Source organism: Quercus lobata, chromosome 1 (assembly GCF_001633185.2).
Source record: "Quercus lobata isolate SW786 chromosome 1, ValleyOak3.0 Primary Assembly, whole genome shotgun sequence".
NCBI classification, from domain to species: domain Eukaryota; kingdom Viridiplantae; phylum Streptophyta; class Magnoliopsida; order Fagales; family Fagaceae; genus Quercus; species Quercus lobata.
In genome coordinates, this window is record NC_044904.1 from 10,334,330 (window position 1) to 10,357,241 (window position 22,912).

The 22,912-nt window shown below is 36.8% G+C and overlaps 1 protein-coding gene across 1 annotated transcript; it reads right to left on the reverse strand.

Moving 5' to 3' along the window:
• Positions 1-9,993: 9,993 nt before the first annotated feature.
• LOC115976790 (dirigent protein 22-like) lies at positions 9,994-10,726 on the reverse strand. Its single transcript, XM_031098313.1, has one exon. The coding sequence runs from the start codon at positions 10,694-10,696 to the stop codon at positions 10,139-10,141; it is 558 nt and encodes a 185-aa protein (XP_030954173.1). The 5' UTR covers positions 10,697-10,726; the 3' UTR covers positions 9,994-10,138.
• Positions 10,727-22,912: the final 12,186 nt, after the last annotated feature.

Here is a 22,912-nt window from a genome sequence, read left to right on the forward strand (position 1 = left end):
TGTTTATAAACTATTCGGGTTTGCTAAAAAAAAAAAAAAACTTATTTATATTCGTTTATTAAGCAAATAAGCCAAACTCAGGTTAAAGAAAAAAAAAACATTTATATAATTAAAGGTTATTTACTTTTATATATAAAATGATTTAGAAAAAAAATGATCTAATTAGTGACCATTAATAATGTATCATGTGTTCTCATAATCAATCCCTTTAAAAACTGGAAATAAGGTTGTCTATTAACCAACTCTTTCAAATTTAGTAAAAGTGTGCACCTCATGTGATGCATTGCAAGTTGGAGTTTACAAGTCACTCTCCTAAAAAATTGGAAATAAAATTATCTACCAACAACCTCTCTCAAATGTCACAAAAGTGGGAATGGTGTGTGATATGTCATGTGTTTGAATTTTTGAAATCATATTATCTATTAACCACCTTTCTCCAACTTCATAAAAATAAAAACTTTGTATAAAGAGTTTTGATTTTTTTTTTTATATTAAAAATTTAAATATTTGAAAGTAGTATATTATTCTAATTACAACAAATCATGTCAATAATTATAAAGAAATTATAAAAATTATTATTTTTCATCTCATTAGTTTTTTATTTGTGCATTTGGCCTTTATTATTATTGGCCACAATCTTTCCCACACTATTTCTCACAATCATTCTATGTTGTAAATTGTGAATAATTATTTGTCACTTTTACATTGATTGAATACTTTTTGCTTCAAAACCCAAAAGGTTGTGTCCTAAAATTTTATTATTATTGTATCGAGTACCTCAATGATATGAACATGGGCCGCATGGGCCAAGCTGGAATCGCTCAGAAAGGGCTTATGGTATCCGATGAGCGTCCTTAATAAGTCGTACCAAATTCGCTAGGCGAAAATGGGTAAATACCCATTAAAAACAAACTATTTAGTTAATAGGGTCTGTTTACAAACTATTTATAATTTTAGCAACTCGAGTCTCAGAGACTCGATTTTGGGCCCTTAAATCGACTCTTAAAGGCTCGATTTTCATGGGTTGTTCCTCTCTGATGTGGCAGTTTATCCAGGTGGCGTCTACATGGAAATCGAGTCTCTAAGACTCGATTTCCAACCCAAAAATAAAATATTAATGACCACAACCCAAAATGCAGAACCAGCGGAAAAAAAAGCAGAAAGAAAAAAAAAAAAAAAAAAAAGAGAAGAAGAAGAAGGAATGGCGACACAGACAGATCCAGGTCGCACCGCGACCCAGGTCGCCGCGCGACCCAGGTCGCACCGCGAGACCCAGGTCGCCGCGCGACCCAGGTCGCCGCGCGACCCAGGTCGCACCGCGACCCAGGTCGCGCCGCGAGACCCAGGTCGCGCCGCGAGACCCAGGTCGCCGCGCGACCCAGGTCGCGCCGCGAGACCCAGGTCGCCGCGCGACCCAGGTCGCGCCGCGAGACCCAGGTCGCCGCGAGACCCAGGTCGCCGCGCGACCCAGGTCGCACCGCGATCTGGGTTTTTTTTTTTTTTTTTCTTTCTTCTCTTCGCGATGCGATCTGGTTTTTTTTTTTTTTTTTCTTTCTTCTCTTTGCGATCTGGGTTTTTTTTTTTTTTTTTCTTTCTTCTCTGATGAACGCGTTGCTGTGGATTTCCTGCTGCCCTTGTGGTTTTTTTTTTGTTTTCATTTTAAATGTAAATCGAGTCTCTAAGACTCGATTTTCATGTAGGCGCCACGTGAGAGAGGAACAACCCATGAAAATCGAGCCTTTAAGAGTCGATTTAAGGGCCCAAAATCGAGTTTCTGAGACTCGAGTTGCTAAAATTATAAATAGTTTGTAAACGGATCCTATTAACTAAATAGTTTGTTTTTAACGGGTATTTACCCATTTTCGCCAAATTCGCTAGGTAATGTCTGTGGGCCAAGTCCCTTTCATGGCCAGAGTCAAGTCAGGGGCCCAGGGCATTTAAAAAATTAAAACCTGAACCACCTTCCCAGTTCATGTCATGTCCATAGTTGGATTGGAATACTATATTTATTTATTTATATATATATATATATATATTTTTTTTTTTTTAAGTTTAGGTGAGGGAAGCTACCTTGTATTGGGTTCAAGGCAAGCCACAAGTCTCAGAGGAGATTTACGCTAGGCTTATAGATTGCTCACTAAAGAGGACTGTTAGTAACAGAACTCAAACTTAGGCCTTTTGGGCAAAGAGTTCGAACCTTACCAATTGAACCAACTCCCGTTGGTTGGAATACTATTGCATTCATAGAATTTTTTTTAGGGAGAATTGTATTCTTGTCTTAATTTATTAGAAATTCGAAAATATTACTTGCACAATATCATTTGTGGGTTTTAGTTAGTTCAATTAGTAAAGTTTTTTGTCGTTGAATAAGAGATCTAGAATTCTCTTTATTTACCCTAAAAACCAATTAATATTTTAGTTTGATAATAGAAAGATCTTTTCTAGAGTTTACGGGTATAGGTTAAAGCTGTCTCTCACACACACACACCCCCCCCCCCCCCCCCCCCCCCCCCCCCCCTACCCACACACACACACACACACAAACAAAAAGTACAGTAACAACTACACATGTTACTTTTATAGCATAGAACAACAAAACTTAACCCACCAAACTTTTAAAGTAATCAAATGTGGCCGACATAATATAAAGCCATGATCTCAATTCTCAAAAGAGAGGAGAACCCAAAAAGGGTCACGAGTGAAGATCAATAAAGTAAAACATAGATAGACACGGTTATGTACTCAACTGTAGCTTCACTTGTCCTAGGATTGTGTCTTATAGATAAAGATTATTACAAATCTAAAGTTTTACTTAGTTGTTTGTACTACGTTATTATTAGTATTATTTTATATAAGATAAAAATTTTACTCTAACCTAATCTAAGTGTATACGTGTGTAAAGTTCTTTCTTAAAAACTTGAACTCGACCTTTGCTCTCTACACATTACAAGTTCTTATACTTATAGAGTGATTATCACACTAATAGTGTGTAGATGTTTTTTTTTTTTTTAGAAAGAATAGTGTGCAGATGTTGGTACTACGTTATCTAAATAAAAAAGGACATGTATATTATTAAATATGATAAATAAAATCTTAATGGTAAAATATACTTTCTCAATGTTATTTAAATCTAATTCTCAATGTAACCTATAACAAACTTGAATGCTTCATTGCCTTGGATAACTGAGGGTCTCCCTCATGTTGATGAAAACTTAATTTTGCTATTATTATAATATCCTTCAAAGAATGTAAGGGTACCATTGCACATTTTTGGTACGATAACTCCATTAGTATAAGTGCTTGTGAGGTATGTGGAGGGAATAGCTGAGATTCAAGTCTCTAGGAGGAAGGTTCACACACATATACATTTAAATTAAGCTAGAGTAGAATTTCTATTTTCTAAAAAAAAAAAAAAAAATTGCAAGGGTTGGTAATCAATTAATTAAGGGTCAGACCAATTTCTTGTTGTGAATTCGGATGCATAATGCAAATTGTGGTCTTCCTAAAGGTTGATGCGTTATCAATCAAAGGCCGTTGCCGACGATGTATTGGAGGATGGCACAATTTGGACAGAGTGAGATCACGGGCCACTCATGACTTACAATCATGCCAATAGAAGCATGAGTGGCTGAAGCTTTTTGTTGTTGAAGCCAAGTAACTTCCAATAGGCGCTTTTTACAAAGCCCATGCTCTTCTCCAATACCCTTTTAAGATAATTTGCATCAATCAATACCAAATATCAAAGGCATTCAACCCTTAAAATTACTCACATTAGTCAAATTAAAAATGTGTAAATTTACAAAATTATTACAATTATTGGGTAAATTTATACTGACACTATTCGCTTTGCATATAATTTTTTATTCTTTATTTACGTATCTCAAGATTGAAGGAAGAAAATGGATAGTGATTATTGTGTATAAAAAAAGATAAACAATTAAAAAAATCGTGAAAAATTGATATTTTAATATAATGTAGTGTAAAATAGATAATCTGATATGTGATGTTTTGAAAAATAAATATGTAAAATAAAAAATATAGTTTCTTATACTAAAATAGAAGAGGTGATTTGAATGCTCTAAGTTCAATAGAATTTGTGAGTCTATATCCATGAATTCTTTACTTACCATTAGTCCATTACCAAGTACCAACCCCATTCATTCTCAAAAAAAAAAAAAAAAAGAAATCCCCATATGCAATTGCGACCTCATATTTTTGGTACCTTTATGGTCATTGGTCAATATGTCGAAAAATAGGAGAAAGATCACGTCGGTTACCCTTCTTTTTGGAATGACCAAAATGTTACATCAAGTTAATTAATACATTAGAATAAAAAAAAAGTTAATTAATACATGGCATATGTAATTGCCTAATTGGTGCAGGACAATTCAAAGACAGCAAAAAAGGACAATTCAAAGACTCTCTTTCAAGCCAGGGATCAAATCATCAAAGTCATCTTCCTCCCTTTTACACATCAATAACGACGAAACACATTGAGAGGAACTGATCAGGAAGATAGCGATGGTTTGCACTCGCAAGAGGAACGGAAATGCTGTCTGAATTTTTATTTTACTTTTTCTCATTAAAGAAATGTTGTTTGTTCTAGTGCATTTCTATTTGTATGCTTTAAAAAAAATGGTGATATATTTGAAAGAATTTATTTTCTACTGAAGTAAAAATATGAGTAAATTACAAATTATACCTTTAAAGTTTGAGGATGTTTAGATTTTATATTCTGAAATTTTAGATTTTGGAATTTATTCTTATTCTTGAAGTTTAGGGGTATTTAGATTTTACCTTCTGAAGTTTGGAGGTGTTTAGATTTTACATCTCTAAATTCTGAAACTTTAAGGTATAAAATCCAAACATTTCCAAAATTTAAGGAGTAATATCCAAACATTCTTGAAATTTAAAGGGTAAAATCCAAATTATGTAATTTCAAGGTGTAAAATTCAAACGTCCCTAAATTTTAGGAGTGTAATTTGCACTTTACTCTAAAAATAATGAAGCAAATAAATAGATGAAACTTATAAACAATGATCCTAATCCAAAACCTATCGTTAACCAAATAAAAAATTGCCATTAAAGTAGTCCATTAGCATATCTTTGCCAAATCACATTTTAGACATCTCAGGATATGATTATGAGTAATGAGATGTCGAGCCTGACTCAATGAGTTAGTTTGAGTGCGGTTAGGACTTAGGAGTTGTGACTTGGTTTGAATTTTGTTTTATTTAATGCTTCTATTATAGATTTGAGAAATTTTGGTGGTTTGTAAGTTTTTTTGGTTGTTGGGAAAGTGATTGAAAGTAAGTTGTTTAGGTACTTAGAAAGTGATGCATTTTTTGGTTGTGTATTTGGCTGAATTTAATTTGTGCATAGACTCTTTAGAGATTGATAGAAATTTGGTCCAATTTATGTAGTTGATTTTATGGAAAATTTTGAATAGTATTGTGGGTTTTTTTTTTGTTTTGAGAGAGAGTTTCAACCTATGGCGTCCACTCCAGATAATAGCTCTTTATTATTAAACTAAAACATTAATCAGTTTTTGGTGTAGAATTGAATCCAGATCTCTTATACAACCATCAGAAACTTTACCAGTTGAGCTAACTAGAACCTACAAATAGTATTGTGGTTAGTTTAATTTAGTATTAGATTTTTTTGGGCCACATGGCAATAAATGTGGCAGTTTAGGTGACATAAAAATAATATTTTGATTATTATCGTTAGCTACGTCAATATCTTCAATTCACCATTTAATGATGGAGATTATTTTGATATAATACGAAAAAGTTAAGAATTAAAGTTGCATAATTGAAACATTAAGAACCATTTAAAAACACAGAGTAAATGTTAAGGACCAATTTGATAATTTACCCTAATTTCAATAAGCTCTTGACCCGCAAAAAAGTTTTACCCTATATCTTTGTATGGAAAATGCTAAAGTACAAAATTTTACTATCCTAAAGTTAAAAAAAGTGATTTAACAATGAACATAATTTATAAAAAATTAATCATATATATATATATATTTTTTTTTTTTTTGTAATTAGTGATCCATTATTTTGTACAACATACTTAACAAAATTTGTAATATTTCTAAAATTGCTCCACTAGCATACGATGGCTTTTAGTTTGCTTGTGTAGCAATTAATATCCAATGACTGGCACCTTAAGTTTTAATAAGTCATGCACGTTTGCTAGGCTGGGTTTTCTGGGCAAGTCTCTCCGAGTAGGAACAGGAAACATAAAATCAAGATGCAGTCTGAATATTTAACCAAAAATCAAGAATAATAATAATAAAATGACAATTAACTAAGTTAACCATTGCATGGACTTTTTGGGATTTCTTTTATGACTGAATTTGGTATAAGTATGGCAAATATTACTGAAAATAAACAAAATATTGCAGTACTCTGTATTATTCAATAAAACTAAACCCCCCTAAAAAGCTCAAAGTAATCAAAATTGGCCAACATACTTGAAAGTTATACCTCAAAAAAAAAAAAAAAGCATACATAATATATGTGGGGACCGGCCCAAAATAACAAGTTGGGCCTTGGACCCGTCCGAGGACCCCAGCCCATCCGAGGAGTCAACATGATTCAAGCAATCCATGTTCAGGCGTCACAAGAAACAAAGACGACATGTCCGAGGAGGAATTTCTCCTCGGATACTGAAAATTCAGAGCAAATGAATATTCCAGCCATTGAGACTCCTATCCTGGATACATGAACAGGAGGGAAACACGAAATATCTAAGCAAAAGCTGCCATCGTCACATTGAATGCACTACAGTTACTCTCCTGGCCGCATTAATGTGGAGAAGACTCTTGAACAGTGCTACATTGGCTACCGCAACTCACAAAGAACTGAGAGGGGTGTCTGATGGGACAGGTGCTCAAGTAAGAGTTTAGATGATCGACAAGTGTAAAGCCAAGATGATAAGAAGAGGCCTATATAATGTGTAGAAGTCCCCGTAAGAAGGGGCATGAAAAAAGAAAAGAAAAAATATTATTGTATAAAAAGTAATCCTGCTGCATCTGTTGAGATCCAGAAATCAGGTTGTATCCCTATCATTCTGGGTGATTTTGGAAGAGAATGACTTTTCGTTCTTATTCATATATTCCCTCAATTCATGCAGTATTCCGTTGAACTTATTTAACCCTAGTTCTTAGATCCCTACTCTATAAAAACTCATTGTGTTGGACTTTTTGGACCGGAACTTGAACATCGAGAACTGGGCAACCAAATTGTTCCCTTACAATATACTATAATAAAGCCAAATTACTTCATAAATAAAGAAAGTAGGTTGAAACTACTTACTCTCTTCTAAAAAAGCTAATTACTTCATTGTTCAAAAAAAGAAGAAAAAAGAGAGTTAAATTACTTCTATTAGGTAACATTTTACATATATAATATATTATAATTTAGCTCTCAGCTGTAGGCAATCAATTATAGGTGCAGTTGGTGTGGAAACTGTGGACACCCAGTAGCATAAGTAAGTGCATTTTGGTAATTGTTGTGCCTTTTCTAAAAGCATAGCACTATCTTGCCTCAGTCTTAAATTTAATACCACCACCTCTAATTATACATACCAAATTGTCATTATGCATTGTTTAATCAACATCATCCTCCATCAAATTTTAAACAATAAAGCTAATAAGTATTGAGTAATGACAAAATAAAAATTTACGATAAAAAATTCCTAACATTCTTAAATTAGCTACCTCCTCTTACATTGGACCCTACAATCTCTAATTAATTAATTTTTTTTTCAATAATTCATATATGAAGAGATAAACTAATTTAAAAATATTTTGAATTTTATTATATCCCTAGAAGGACTCAAGGTTAAATCCAACTATCTTCTTTTAAAAGAACAAAAAATTCCATCAGATTACAAAAATTATTGACAACTATCTTGATATATATAGTTGAGAATATGTAAATCCAATTGTAAAAGAAAGGCCATTGTGTGTTTTTCTTTTTCTTTTTTCTTAGAATTTTTTGTTATAGGAGATCTGCCCAAGTTAGTGTTTTGGGGATTGAAAAATTTTCGGTTGATGGGAAAAAAAAGTTTAAAAATGTAAGAATTCTTAATCAAAATTTTAAATATCATAAACCTTTTAAGTAATCATATATGATGTGGATAATCAGTAATATAGAATTGACTCTGTCAATTCAAAATTATGCGCGCACACACACAAAACGACAATAAATATGACAATTAGCCTACGATATAGACTTTTATTTTTTTTTAGCAAATAATTTCCATCCACCGACGCTTTAAAGTTTAAACTTTTAAGTGGTGCCAGTTTGCTAGGCTAGGTTGTCAGTATGGGCAAGTCCATCTCAATTGATGGAGATGAGGCCTGAAATATTTACAGTAATGTTTTTGTCATAACTGATGAATGATCGTCGGTAAATGATAAAAAAAAATGATAGGTTCTTGGAAAATTGTTCATAACATTATTGGCAAATTTAACCAAAAATTAATAAATATAATAACAAAATGACGATTAAGGGTGAATTCGGTTTAATTTTTTGATATTATGCTTTTTGAAAAAGTAAAGGTTTTTAAAAATGTGGTATGAAATTGGGTTTTTTTTTTTTTTTTTGTAAAAATTGAGTGTTTGATAAAAACTATTAAAAAGTACTTTTTGAAGAAGCCGAGTGTTTAGCTAACACTTATAAAAGTGGTAGTTTGAGAGGTATATTATCAAAAATGACAATGTATATATAAAGAGAATTCTTTATTTTAATTACCTCTCTTAATGTAAGTTATGGACACAATATTTTTACAAAAATTTTATAATAAAGTCTAAATGACAAGTTGTTAATAGTGAGAAAAAAAATGTCACTAGTAGATTTAGATGAGAACTAATAACAACTTACTAGGTAAACTTTATTATAAAATTGTTATAAAAATATTTTGTTAATAGTATTATTTTTTTTTTCTAAAGAAAAATAGTACTAATTTAAAAAGTTAAGAGATATAATAAAATGCCACAAGATATTCACAATTCTAATTAAAATTGATCTTTGTAAAATAATCTTTTATTAACATTTATCATTTAAATGAGTTGTTCTAGGATTATACATGTACTCACAAATTTTTCTCTACCATATACTCTATTATAACATCACAGTTATAAAAAAAAAGTTGTGAAATAATCTGTATTCCTACTCTTATATTTTCTTCCACGTTGTTTTACCCAAACCCAAAACCTTTTTTTTTTTTCCCTTTTTTCTTTCACTTTTTTTACATTCACTCATTTGCTTCTTCCTCATCTTTTTTGGATATCTCTTATTTTGCTGAAAACTAAAAATTATTAAAAAAAAATTCCAATTACTGTTTATACTTAAAAACACTGCTGGTAAATAAAAAAAAATGAAACGCAAAAATGTGGACTAGTAGATCCAAACGCGCACTTATTTTCCTTTTTCTTTTACTTTCCTCCACACAAAGCCCCACACATACACGTCTCTCTTTTTCTCTCTCGCTCCCTCTCTCTACTCCATATTTTCTATTTATCAAAAACTCTACCGAATTCAAAAGGTTTTTTTGAGATTAGACATGTAAGACGCAAATAAAATAAAATAAAAATTAGAGAAGAGAAGAAGAAGAAGCAGCACAGAAGAAGAAGAAGAAGAAGAAGAAGACGAGATGTCGCAGCACAGCAGAATAAAGGAGCATAAAGAACTATGGGCAATTTAGGAAAAAGAGAAACCCACAATGGTAATATTCTTGTTTTGAGAAAACGCGTTTGTACGTTTTGCAATTGCTGCTGTGCCTAAACGTAGGAATCCTTTGAGCTGGAAAATGCACTTTTTTATAACGCACATTTGAAAAAAACCAAACACGCGTTTTGAGTTTTGGGTTAGAAAACGCGCATTTTGGCCCCTTAAAGTCAAACCAAACGGGCATTTTGGGATTTCTTTTTTGACTAATTAAAGCAATAAACTGGTATGAAAGTATGGCAAAAATTACTGAAACTAAACAAAATATTTCTCTATTATTGTTATTGAACAAGAGAAACCCTAACCAAGGTGGCCAACATACATGAAATTTACACCTCAAAAAAGAGCATCACAGTTCACAAGAGATTGAAGTTCACAACAAAAGTTGAAGAACATCAATAGTGCAGCACATAGACATTGTACTCAACAATGGCATCTCCAGTCTTGGGATCAAAAGTATGAGTCCTGGCCTGAGCATAACCCCTAGAAAACCTGAAAAGCCCACTGCCTCCAATAACTGGCATCTCTCTCATGTTGTTGAACACTGAGTTCCTGCCTAGCACAGTAATTGTGCTACTATTATATTTGCCTTCAATGAATGCAAAGTTCATCACCATTAATAGACTCACCTCTTCTTGTGAAGCAGAGGCATAGAACCCTTGTGCCCTTCCCACCAATTTGGAGCTCACTTTTGGTCCTAAGGTTAAAGGGTTATCAATCATGCTTACAAAACCAAAGGTTGATGTGTTTTGGGGTGGTCTTACAACTGGGACTGAAGTGGCGTTGCGACCACTAACTATGTCATGCCAATAGAACTGAAAGTGGCTTAGCTTTTCTTCATTTAACCCAAGGAGCTTCCTGTCTAGGATTCTTCCAAAGCCATGATCTTCTCCAATGACCAAAACTGTGGAGAGCGAAAGGATGAGGAAGAAGACGGTGAATTGGGAAGCCATTGGAACTCAACGTTAGTATACAAAATTTGGACTTGGTTAATGTCTCTATTTATAAAGTGAACAAAGGCCTTAGTCTTTACACTGACCAACCACAATATGACACGTAATTTGTACGGAGGACTTTTGTCATCCACATGTTGAAAAACAAGTTTATAATTCTTTTTTCGTCAACCAAATTAGGTGGATGTGGAGGACTTATTAGATATTGGGAAGGGCAGTTGAATTATGGGCCTTAAAAGAGGGGTTATTATTAGCATTGAGCTTCAGCTTGTGGCAGTTGAAGTGGAGCTTGATGCAACCGCTGTTATTTTCCGAGTTTCTAGTAATTTTGATTTATTTGGGGGATCTTTCTGCCCTTGTTGATGATTGTAGGGACCTTTTGGTGCAAATCTCTCATACTAGATTGTTTCACTGCTACAGAGTGAATTTTTGTGCTGATGCCTTGGCTAAATTGGGAGTCTCTTTCAATTCTTAATTTCGTTTTGTTTCTCCTCCCAATTGTTATTCTCCTGCTGTATTTTGATTATTTGGATTTGTATTGTAATAGACGTTGTAATTTAGTGGCTTCAGCCTTTGCTCTTTAGTTTCTTTTATATAAGTTCCTTTTTACCAAAAATAGAAAGAAAAAAAAAGTTTTACTAAGTTGTTTGTAATAAGTTATTTAAATGAAAAATATGTTAATATAATAAATAAAATCTTAATGGTAAAATATACTTTCTCAATTTTATTTATACATAATTCTCAATGTAACCTATATAACAAACTTAAATAGTTCATTGCCTTAGATAACCAAGGTCTCCCTCACGTTGATGAAAACTTAATTTGGCTAACATTATATAATATCCTTCAAAGAATGCAAGGGTTGGTAATCAATTAATTAAGGGTTAGACCAATTTGTTGTTGTGATTCGTATGCATAAGGCTGTTGTTGACGATGTATTGGAGGATGGCACAATTTGGACAGAGTAAGATTCACGGGCCACTCATGCCAATAGAAGCATGAGGAGCTGAAGCTTTTTATTGTTGACGCCGAGTAACTTCTGATAGGCTCTTTAATAAAGCCCATGCTCTTCTCCAATCCCCCTTTTAAGTTCAATAGAATTTGGAAGTCTATTTCCATGAATACTTTACTTACCAATACCAAGTACCAACCCACTATTCAGCAAAAAAGAAGTACCAACCCCACAATTCAATTGCAAGTTTGCAACCTCATATTTTGGTACCTCTATGGTCATTGGTCAATGTGTTAAAAAATAGGAGAATATCACGTCGGTTACCCTACTTCTTGGAATGACCAAAATGTTACATCATGTTATTTAATACATGGCATATGTAATTGGTGCATGACAATTCAAAGACTCTCTCTTTCTCTCTCTCTGTTTTTTTTTTTTTTTTGAGAGGCTCTTTCTATCTCTCTTGAGTGAAGAATAACTTTATTTGAGAATAAAATTCAACCCCAGGGATCAAATCATCAAAGTCATCTTCCTCCCCCACGGTCCACACATCAATGATGAAACACATTGAGAGAGAAACTGATCAGGTAGACAGCGATGGGTCGCACTCGAATGAGGAACAGAAATTGTCTCTTTTATTTAATGATAAAACAAATGGTGATATATTTAAAAGATTTTGTTTTCTACTCAAGTAAAAATAATGGAGCAAATAAATAAGTGAAACTTATAAACAATGATCCTAAACCTATTGTTAAAAATAAAAAATAAAAGTTTTTGCAATTAAAGTAGACCATTAGCATATCTTTGACAAACCACATTCTTGACATCTCATGATATGATTATGAGCAATGAGTTGGTGGGTGGCTAGCTAGTTGGGTGGGAATATGGGATTGTTGAGCTGGATGGAAATGAAGGAAGACATCATATGAGACTCTAACTACATGGCATCATTATAAAAATGTCATGTCAATAATATATAAGCTAAATGGCTAAGCTTTTCTTAATTTCTTAAGCCATTTAAGTTAAGGGTTCACAATGTCAAGATTTTCTTCAATGGCAAAAGTCAAAACTATGCCAAGGAATAAAAGATGAAAAGGTTTATCTCTTACTTAATTATGAAGTGGATTTATTAATTAAGTACCAATTAACCAATTATGTGATCATAGTTTTCACAATTAATGCACCACTAATTAGTAAGTTACCAAATCAAAAAGCAATAAGCATAATGCAATGAATACAACGAATACAATGATGAAGTGAAAAATTAATGAAAAATGACTCAAAAAAAAAAAAAAAAAAAAACCATTATAGAGGCACTCCTAACCCAATAAGGCAATTTACCATAGGAAAATAACTTACAAGTCTAGTTTAAGTCAACTGAAATCTCTAGATCCAAGGTTTTTTTTTTTTTTTTGGTTCTCGTCGAGCCTTACTCAATGAGTTGGTTTGAGCGCTGTTAGGACTAGTGATTTGGTTTGAACTTTGTGTTGGTGCAAACACAATAATAATGGAAATAACACAATGAGAAACTGAATAATACTTCTGAATATTATTAATGTAAAAAAAAGAAATTACACAACACTATTTGGACTGAGGTGTGGCACTCGCTCTCTTTAAGGAGATTCAAGCCCTTGGTTGGCTAAACTTTGTAACCGATGCAGACCTTCTTTGACTTGTCTTCCCCAAGATACAACAGCCTAACAAATGTCGTATGGCTAGAACAACCTCTGCACAAAGTGTTCAAGCCCAAAACTCCACCAGAAAGAACACCCTTCCTTGCCAAGAACTTCTCTATTTTTTTAGTGTATTTTTGCAGTAACTTGGATTGGGTTTGAATGAGTCTATTTATAGGCTCAATGGGCCTCATGAAATTACTACCCAAATTAATCTGATTAATTAGGTACTTTATTCTGATGTAGTGGGTGTTAAAAGATTAATTGTTGGATATTCATTTCCATTTTTGATACCTCCACCCTTCACCTCTTCCTTGTGCACGTATCTAGCCCAATATCTAAGACAATTCATGTTAGCCCATTAAAAAGAACAAAAAAGTCTCTCTCCTTTTCAATGTGGGATTAAACATTTTCACTCCTCATCTTTCATATTCACTCCCACATCTTTACATTTATGTTGTAACATTTATTCATTTTAATTATTTAATATTAAAATGCTCCAACAAGCCTCCACTCATTTTAATATTAAAGTTTTTAGTTAAAGAGAGATTACCAGGCAAAGATGGGTTACTATGCATCATGAAGGTGTGCTCTGCATTGAACCTTCACTTAGTAAAACAACGATCTCAACTCTAGAGTCGTAGTGGTCTCCGACTTGAACTAGGACTGTTTTAGGAAAATTAAGTGTCATTGCTTACACATAACAACCTAGGTGTTGACATGAGTTTTTATAGCTAGCACTTTACGGTTGTGTGTTGATCCCGGTTTCATGAGTGTATTTGAAATTAAGTCCAAATCTCATAGGGAGCGGCCCCACCCCCACACTCGCATAGGTAAAATTTTGTCAAAGGTGCTCCTGTAATTCTAATTCCTCACTCATACGAGCTACAAATTTCATTAAGAGTTTTTTACTCAATCTCTCCACATTACAGGATAAATGCACTTACATCATAGGGATGAACAATTAAAAAATTATTTACAAAATAAATAATTAAAAAAATAAATAGTGCATTTCTTACGACCATCGTATGATTCGTTTTTCCCATTGAACCCAATTCTCAAGATCTCTGGTCCTTGGGTTGGGTATCCTCATACATGGCTCATGATTCTATGGACTTTAGTCTTATCCCCCTCGATGTATTCTAGACTCTATCTTTTGCTAAGGCCTTGGTAAATGGATCTGCAAGATTATTATTAGATTTAATATAATCCACAGTTATGATGCCACTACTCAAATAAGATCGCATGGTATTGTGCTTTCTTCTTATAGGTTTGGATTTACCGTTGTAGTAACGGTTTTTAACTCTACCAATTGCGGTAGTGCTATCACAATGAATTAATATAGGTGAAATTGGCTTTTCCCAAAGTGAAATTTCATATAACAAATCTCTAAGCCAATTTGCCTCTTCACTAGCTGAAACTAATGCTATTAATTCAGCTTCCATTGTTGAATTAGCAATTATTGTTTGCTTTTTAGATTTCCAACAAATAGCACCACTACCTAAGGTAAAAATATAACCAGTGGTAGAGAGAGAATCACCTGACAAAGTATTCCAATTGGCATCACTAAAAGCTTCAATCACAGTAGGGTACTTTTTATAAAATAAGCCATAGTTTTTGGTACCGATTAAATATCTCATGACTCGCTTAATAGCTAGCCAATGATCTTTATTAGGCTTGCTAGTAAATCTGCTAAGAACTCCTATTGAATATGCAATGTCAGGTCTAGTGCAATTAGTAGCATAGCGCAAATTACCAATGATGCTAGCATAATTCTTTTGATTAAAAATCTCATCATCATTATTCACAGGAAATAAATGAACACTAAAATTAAAAGGAGTAGCTACACTTTTGTGATCATGAAAATTATATTTTCTCAATATTTTCTCAACATAATGTGATTGATCAAGAAATATCCCATCACATGTTTTTGTAATTTTCATGCCTAAAATAAAATTAGTTTCACCAAGATCTTTCATATCAAAATGGCTTTTAAGCATATTTTTTGTCTCATTTATAACATACATATTTGAGTCAAAAATCAACATATCATCCACATAGAGGCTAATAATAACATGTAAATTATTCTATGATTTAGAATAAATACATTTATCACATTCATTTGATTTATAACCATTCTCAATCATGCAGGAATCAAACTTTTCATGCCACTATTTTGGTGCTTGTTTTAAGCCATATAAGGATTTAGTTAGCTTACATATCTTGCTTTCTTGTCCAGGCTCTACAAAGCTTTCGGGTTGATCCATATAAATCTCTTCCTCTAGGTCCCCATTTAGAAAAGCAGTTTTTACATCCATTTGATGAATTTTCAAATCAAAAATTGCAGCAATAGCAATTAATAGTCTAATAGATGTTGTGGGGCCCAATAATTCATGGACCAGGCCCATTTGCCCTTAGAGAGTCCAAAGGCCCGAGCCGAGGAGAACTGTGGCCCAAGCTCTACAATACAGAGCACAAAACAATTTTGGGAGGCAGCCGAGGACAGTTCAGTCCTCGGCAGATCCTGAATCCCACCGGAATAAAAGGGTAAAACTGGTATAGAGACGAATTTGTAAGGAGATCCAAAATATCTTGGGGAAGTTATCCTTACTACCCTTCCAGATAAGACCCAACACCTGACAGAGCCGTACTCTGCAGCCTTATCAACCATCCCCAACAATTCTGGGATTAGACTGATGGGACAAATATCAGTCTTGTAAAGATTGACCCTACACGTGGACGAATGACAATTAACGCAGACGAGTATAAAAGAAGAAAGTAAGTAAATCTAGTGGGGGATCCATCCCACCTCCGAAAAAGAAAGACTACATGGGGGAGAACCTCTTAACAACACCGGACCTCACTGAAGAAAGTCCGTCGTTGGGTAAACGGGATAAGGCCTCAATGGTCCTCGGATCAGCTCCGAGGAGTCCCATCCCATAGGGTGCGACGCCTTAGGGCTTAAATGTTCAAGCCTAACTCCTTTTCCTATAGGAATCCCTCCAAAATCAGGATCGGAACATCGCCCCGCGACCAAACCCAAGCTTTTCAAGCCCACTCTCTACAAATCATATTGTGAGGGATCTTTCGTGTGTGAGCCCAAAAATGTTAATGGGCCGCAAAGGAATCGTGTCCCTACAATTGGCGCCGTCTGTGGGAAAGCTTGCGCGTTGGCGCAGGTGGCGGTGGAGTCAGCTCTCTAGCAAGCAGAAATTCCTGGGGCCTCCTCCGACTCCGGCGACATACAGTTGTTGCTCCGGCATAAGCTTCTGCTAGGGGCTACGCCTTACAGTGCCAAGTAAGGCTGTCCAACCCACCCGGCCACCCGCCCAACCCGCCTAACTCGCCCGAGTTCGACCCGCCGCTACCCGATCCGACGTCTCCGGCGGTCGGACGCGGGTCCGAAATCTCTAACCCGATCCCACGCGGGTCGGTTGCCGGTTTTACATTTCAAAACCCGTGACACCCGACCCGAACCGAAACAATCATCCTCTCCGGCGAATATTACGAATTTTGGACCAAATCTAGCGAGATCCTTCGAGATCCGGTGACGTTCTGGTGTTCCTCAGCTCCGATCCGGCCATCCTTGGTCTTCCTTCGCTCAGATCCGGTGTTATTTGCTCAGATTCACTCAAATCTGGCAAGATCTACTCTAATCTTTAGCTCCGATTTGCTCAAATCCGGTGGTATTGGGTTAGATCTGACTTAGATCTACACAAATCCGGCTATTCCTGGTTAGATTGGGCTCCGATTTACTCAAATCCGGCGATAATCCTTTAGATCCGGTCGGCTTCAACTCAGATTGACGAAGAGAGATCTTCTCCTCCGCTCGCCGTCGCTCATCATCAGACTCGACCGACCCGACCGTTCGCTCCCCTGAGCCCGACCGACTCGACCCGTGGTGGTCGGCGGTCGGTTGCGGGTCTGTTTTTGTTCCACCCGACCTGAGCGGGTCGAGTCCGGGTTGAGGCCAAAAGCGACCCGGACCGACCCGTGGACAGCCCTAGTGCCAAGGCCGCGGGCATCTCTAGGGGCTTCCGGCCTCAAGCCAACTTTCCCTGCCCTGGTATAGGGGCTTCTGGTCGAAAAGTAAACCGAATAAAAGAAATTTTACAAGTTTTGGACAGAACCAAGGCCTTGCATGGTCCTCGGACTCAAGCCTATGGGGAAACCAAGTACATTAAAAGATCATAAGTTTTGGACAGAACCAAGGCCTTGCATGGTCCTCGGACTCAAGCCTATGGGGAAACCAAGTACATTAAAAGATCATAAGTTTTGGACGGAACCAAGGCCTTGCATGGTCTACGGACTCAAGCCTATGGGGAAACCAAGTACATTAAAAGATCATAAGTTTTGGACAGAACCAAGGCCTTGCATGGTCCACGGACTCAAGCCTATGGGGAAACCAAGTACATAAAAAGATCATAAGTTTTGGACAGAACCAAGGCCTTGCATGGTCCTCGGACTCAAGCCTATGGGGAAACCAAGTACATAAAAAGATCATAAGTTTTGGACAGAACCAAGGCCTTGCATGGTCCTCGGACTCAAGCCTATGGGGAAACCAAGTACGTAAAAAGATCATAAGTTTTGGACAGAACCAAGGCCTTGCATGGTCCTCGGACTCAAGCCTATGGGGAAACCAAGTACAAAAAAGAAAATCTTATAAGTTTTGGACAGAACCAAGGCCTTGCATGGTCCTCGGACTCAAGCCTATGGGGAAACCAAGTACGTAAAAAGATCATAAGTTTTGGATAGAACCAAGGCCTTGCATGGTCCTCGGACTCAAGCCTATGGGGAAACCAAGTACAAAAAAGAAAATCTTATAAGTTTTGGACAGAACCAAGACCTTGCATGGTCCACGGACTCAAGCCTATGGGGAAACCAAGTACTATGGCACGTAAACCTCAAGATCCATCCGAAAAGAACTCCTCGTTAACAGTTGGGTCAATCCCTTAATTGCACGGGCTCTCCGGTCTACCCTCGGATCCCCCGTACCAAAGGGAATGATGCGCTACGGTACAGCATATTACCCGAAAGCACAAAGTCCTTCGCTACTCGACTATCATCTCAGACGAATTGTTTAGAGTTTATCGTTCTCGGGAATTGGTCTAGCGTGCATCGCGCAGCGCTCAACAGCTATCTCGGTTAGTTCCATGAATTTAATCTATTGAGGATTACCATTGTTATACTTGATAATATTTGCGAGTTTAAACTAATAAGGGTTTGTGTTAAAGTGTTCTTCTGCCCAGAATACTGTTAAAGGCAGGCTTAGACTTAATATTAGACCCAAAGTGGTTGTTGCAAAAAAAAAGTATGTATAAAGAAATAAACACATCTTTTATTAAGACAAAAGAACAGTACAGTGTACAATAAAAGCTGAAACAAGCTTACATTAGAGTTAACTGCGTAAGCAAAAGAAAAGTACAAAAGAGTGAAGATGATGCCGAGGAGATAGCTCAGAGGAGAGATTGGCTACTGTTCCAAGATGTTGTCTAGGGAAACTATTCCTCGACGCTTCTACATGCCCATAACTCAAGCAGCCAAAGAACCTGACCTCAGGCTAACACCATCTACAGAAAAGGTGCAGGAAGCCGGAAGTTGGGAAGCCCCTGCAAAAATTTGCCTGCTACAAGGCAGACGGCGCTGATGGCGGAAATTCCTTCTTCGAACATACCAAAAATCTGGCATGACCAGAGCCTGCTTCGAATTTTGACTAAAAGAGGGAGGAACCCCATTTTCCTCCTGTCAAAATGGAGGACTGGCTCGAATCTGTGCCATCCTTGTCCATACCGTATCCCCTTGAGGATGCGGTGCCTCTGAAGCACGCGGAGACCTTTCACCCCCATCCACGCCTCAAACATCTTGCTTTAAGGCAGTGGCACTAGAAAGAGAGATCGCGGATATGGAAGAAATATGGTTCTGAGGAGAGCAGGAGAGTTTATGTGCAAGTGAAGTGATCCCCTATTCTATTTATACCCAGAAGTTAACCGGTGGCATTTGATTCGTGCAAGTTTCTAAGGAACGCTACGGATGAAGCAGACTTGGCTCAATTTCCAACTTCATCCTCAGCCGTAGGATTTGAAGATCCTCGAGAAGGCGCACCTCGAACACTGGGACGCCAAAAAGTACCGCGTGACCAAAGACTACGGAAATGCCTCTTAATTTCTGGGCCTGGTAAATTCGCGGCCCAGGCCCGTTCTGCATGGAAGCCCACGGACTATGGCCCACACCAAGGAATAACCGTTGCCGAGGACAACTTCCTGCTCGGCAGCTTATGAGACACCTGAGGAAAGAAAAAAAAAAAAAAAAAGGGAGAGCATAAAGTTTTGGACAGAACCAAGGCCTTGTATGGTCCTCGAACTCAAGCCTATGGGGAAACCAAGTACAAAAAATTATTATTATTACAAGTTTTGGACAGAACCAAGGCCTTGCATGGTCCTCGGACCCAAGCCAAAGGGGTAAGTATTACTTTTTATTGGTCTGCCTTATTGTGCCAAGCACTTCTATTAAAGTTATGGCAACATCTTTTTATTATTAAGTATTTTGGTCTTAGTCGTCATTGATTTAGATGCTATATTATTGTGCCGAGCGGCGCTTGCAAATTTATAAAACAGAGACGAAACATGCAAAATGAAATAGAAACAACTTTTATTAATATGAAAAATCATTACAATGTACAAAAAGGGGCTTCAACAAGCCAATACAAAAGAGGGGCTGCCGAAGCAGCACTAACATCCACAGTACAAATAAGTAAACGGTCAAGCGCCTTTTAAACTTGTCTTCAAAGTCTCTCCAATCTCTGCCTCATTGTTGCTCATACTAAGAAAGGAACTCACTTCAAAAAAAAAAAATGAAGAAGAAGGAAATAGTAAGGAAGAAATCAATGAAGAAAATGGAGGAGATGAATGAGGAAGATGGAGGACATGAGTAAGAGAAGGAGGAGAAGAAGAGGGGGAGAGATGAAGAGACAAATGGAGGAGCAAAAGAGGGAGAAGGACAGCACCAGGGCGGAACTGGTGCTGGGAAGACTATAAGAGGAAGGCGGAGGAGGGCACCAGTGAGCAAAGAGAGGGAGAAACAGAAGCACTTCGCCCCTGCCTCAGCCCTGACTCCTAACACACTGGTGCCATGTTAGGTACGCTTGTGAGGAGCCGGGTGGTGCTGATATTGGGTGTTCTCGACTCAGTCACGCCGAGAATTCGACGTGACGAGCTCCTGCTTCGGATTTTGGCTGAAATAGAGGCGGGACAGATCTTAAGTCTGCACCACCCTTGCCCTGATCGAGCCATTTCAAGCTTTATCAGAACATGGTGTTTTGAGGAGGGGCATGGTTCCTTCATCATTCGTTATGGTAGGCGTATACTGATATGGTGTATAACAAACGGGCTAAGCAGACGCTAAAAGAGGCTACGAGTTTCAGATCTCAGAAGGAAGGAAAGGGGTCTGCACGAAAGTGATGGCCTCCTGCTTGCCTTCTTATAGGAAGGGCAAAACGGAGGGTATTAAATGCATTCTAGTTTCCTAAAGAATCTGAAGAAAAAAAAGGCGTCCGTTCCATTTCCCCACCTTATCAGATGAACCGCCGGACATAAATGAGCCTCGTAAAAGGGATTCATTAAGGGCGCGTCTAGGACAGCCAAGCGGCAGGAGTAGATCACGAGCAGATTAAACGGAATCCCTTGAAAACCGGCTAACTTCCTGGACAGGTGGAAAACCGCTCACATAAATGCGGGGTTGAACTAAATAAGCCACGTTAAGGGCCCGGGTTTGCCAAAACCCTCCTTCCCAACCCGGAAGTCGGATAGAAGGGTTTTGAGGGGCTATTGTGGGGCCCAATAATTCATGGACCAGGCTCATTTTCCCTTAGAGAGTCCAAAGGCCCGAGCCGAGGAGAACTGTGGCCCAAGCTCTACAATACAGAGCACAAAACAATTTTGTGCTTACTATCCTGAATCCCATCGGAATAAAAGGGTAAAACTGGTATAGAGACGAATTTGTAAGGAGATCCAAAATATCTTGGGGAAGTTATCCTTACTACCCTTCCAGATAAGACCCAACACCTGACAGAGCCGTACTCTGCAGCCTTATCAACCATCCCCAACAATTCTGGGATTAGACTGATGGGACAAATATCAGTCTTGTAAAGATTGACCCTACACGTGGACGAAGGACAATTATCGCAGACGAGTATAAAAGAAGAAAGTAAGTAAATCTAGTGGGGGATCCATCCCACCTCCGAAAAAGAAAGACTACATGGGGGAGAACCTCTTAACAACACCGGACCTCACTGAAGAAAGTCCGTCGTTGGGTAACTGGGATAAGGCCTCAATGGTCCTCGGATCAGCTCCGAGGAGTCCCATCCCATAGGGTGCGACGCCTTAGGGCTTAAATGTTCAAGCCCAACTCCTTTTCCTATAGGAATCCCTCCAAAATCAGGATCGGAACATCGCCCCGCGACCAAACCCAAGCTTTTCAAGCCCACTCTCTACAAATCATATTGTGAGGGATCTTTCGTGTGTGAGCCCAAAAATGTTAATGGGCCGCAAAGGAACCGTGTCCTTACAGATGTAATTCTTGTTATCGGAGAAAATGTATCAAAGAAATCAAAATCGGCTTTTTGTTTAAAGCCTTTTGCAACAAGTTTAACTTTAAACTTATCTATTGATCCATCCGATTTCAACTTTTTTCAAAGGACCCATTTACAACCTATGGTCTTACAACCCAGTGGAAGATCTACTAATTTCCAAGTTCTATTAGAAATTAGAGATTCCATCTCATCATTTATAGCCTCTTTCCAAAATATAGCATCAGGTGATGTTAAAACTTCTTTTAAATTTTGGGAATTTTCCTCAATGTTGAAAACATAATAATCAGGACCAAAATCCTTTTCAACTTTAGCTCTTTTATTCCTTCTAGGTTCCTTCAAAATTTTCTTAATTTTGTAAATGTGAAGCAGAAGAACTAGGTTGTGACAAAATATTTTCTTCACCTCCATTATTTTTCAATTTAAAAAGAAATTTTTCTTCATGAAAAATTGCATCACCAGATTCAAAATTTTTTTTTTCAAGATCAAAAAATCTATAAGCTGCACTATTAATCACATAACCAAGAAAAGCATAGGTAGTAGTTCTTATACTTAATTTAGGTATTTTAGGGTCAGTTAGCCTTACATAAGCAAGACAACCCCATACTCTCAACTATCCCAAATTTGGCTTATGTCCTTTCCACATCTCAAAAGGTGTGGTATGTGACTTTTTACGTGGCATCCTATTCAAAACATGACATGCAGTTAAAATAGCTTCACCCCAAAAATGTAAAGGTACACCAGATTCAATTAACATGGCATTTGTTAACTCAATTAAAGTTCTATTTTTTCTTTCAGCTGCACAATTAGAAGCAGGTGAATATGGTGCAGTAGTTTCATGGATAATTCCCAAAGACTGAACAAATGAGTTGAATGCACTTGATCCATACTCACGACCTCTATCACTTCTTATGCTTTTTATTTTTCTACCGAATTGATTTTCAACTTCTTTTAAAATATCTTGAAATTTTTCAAAAGCATCACTTTTATTTTTCAATAAATAAATA

Coding starts and splice junctions, on each gene's coding strand:
- LOC115976790 (XM_031098313.1), bottom strand. CDS start 10,696: ATGGCTTCCCAATTCACCGTCTTCTTCCTCATCCTTTCGCTCTCCACA.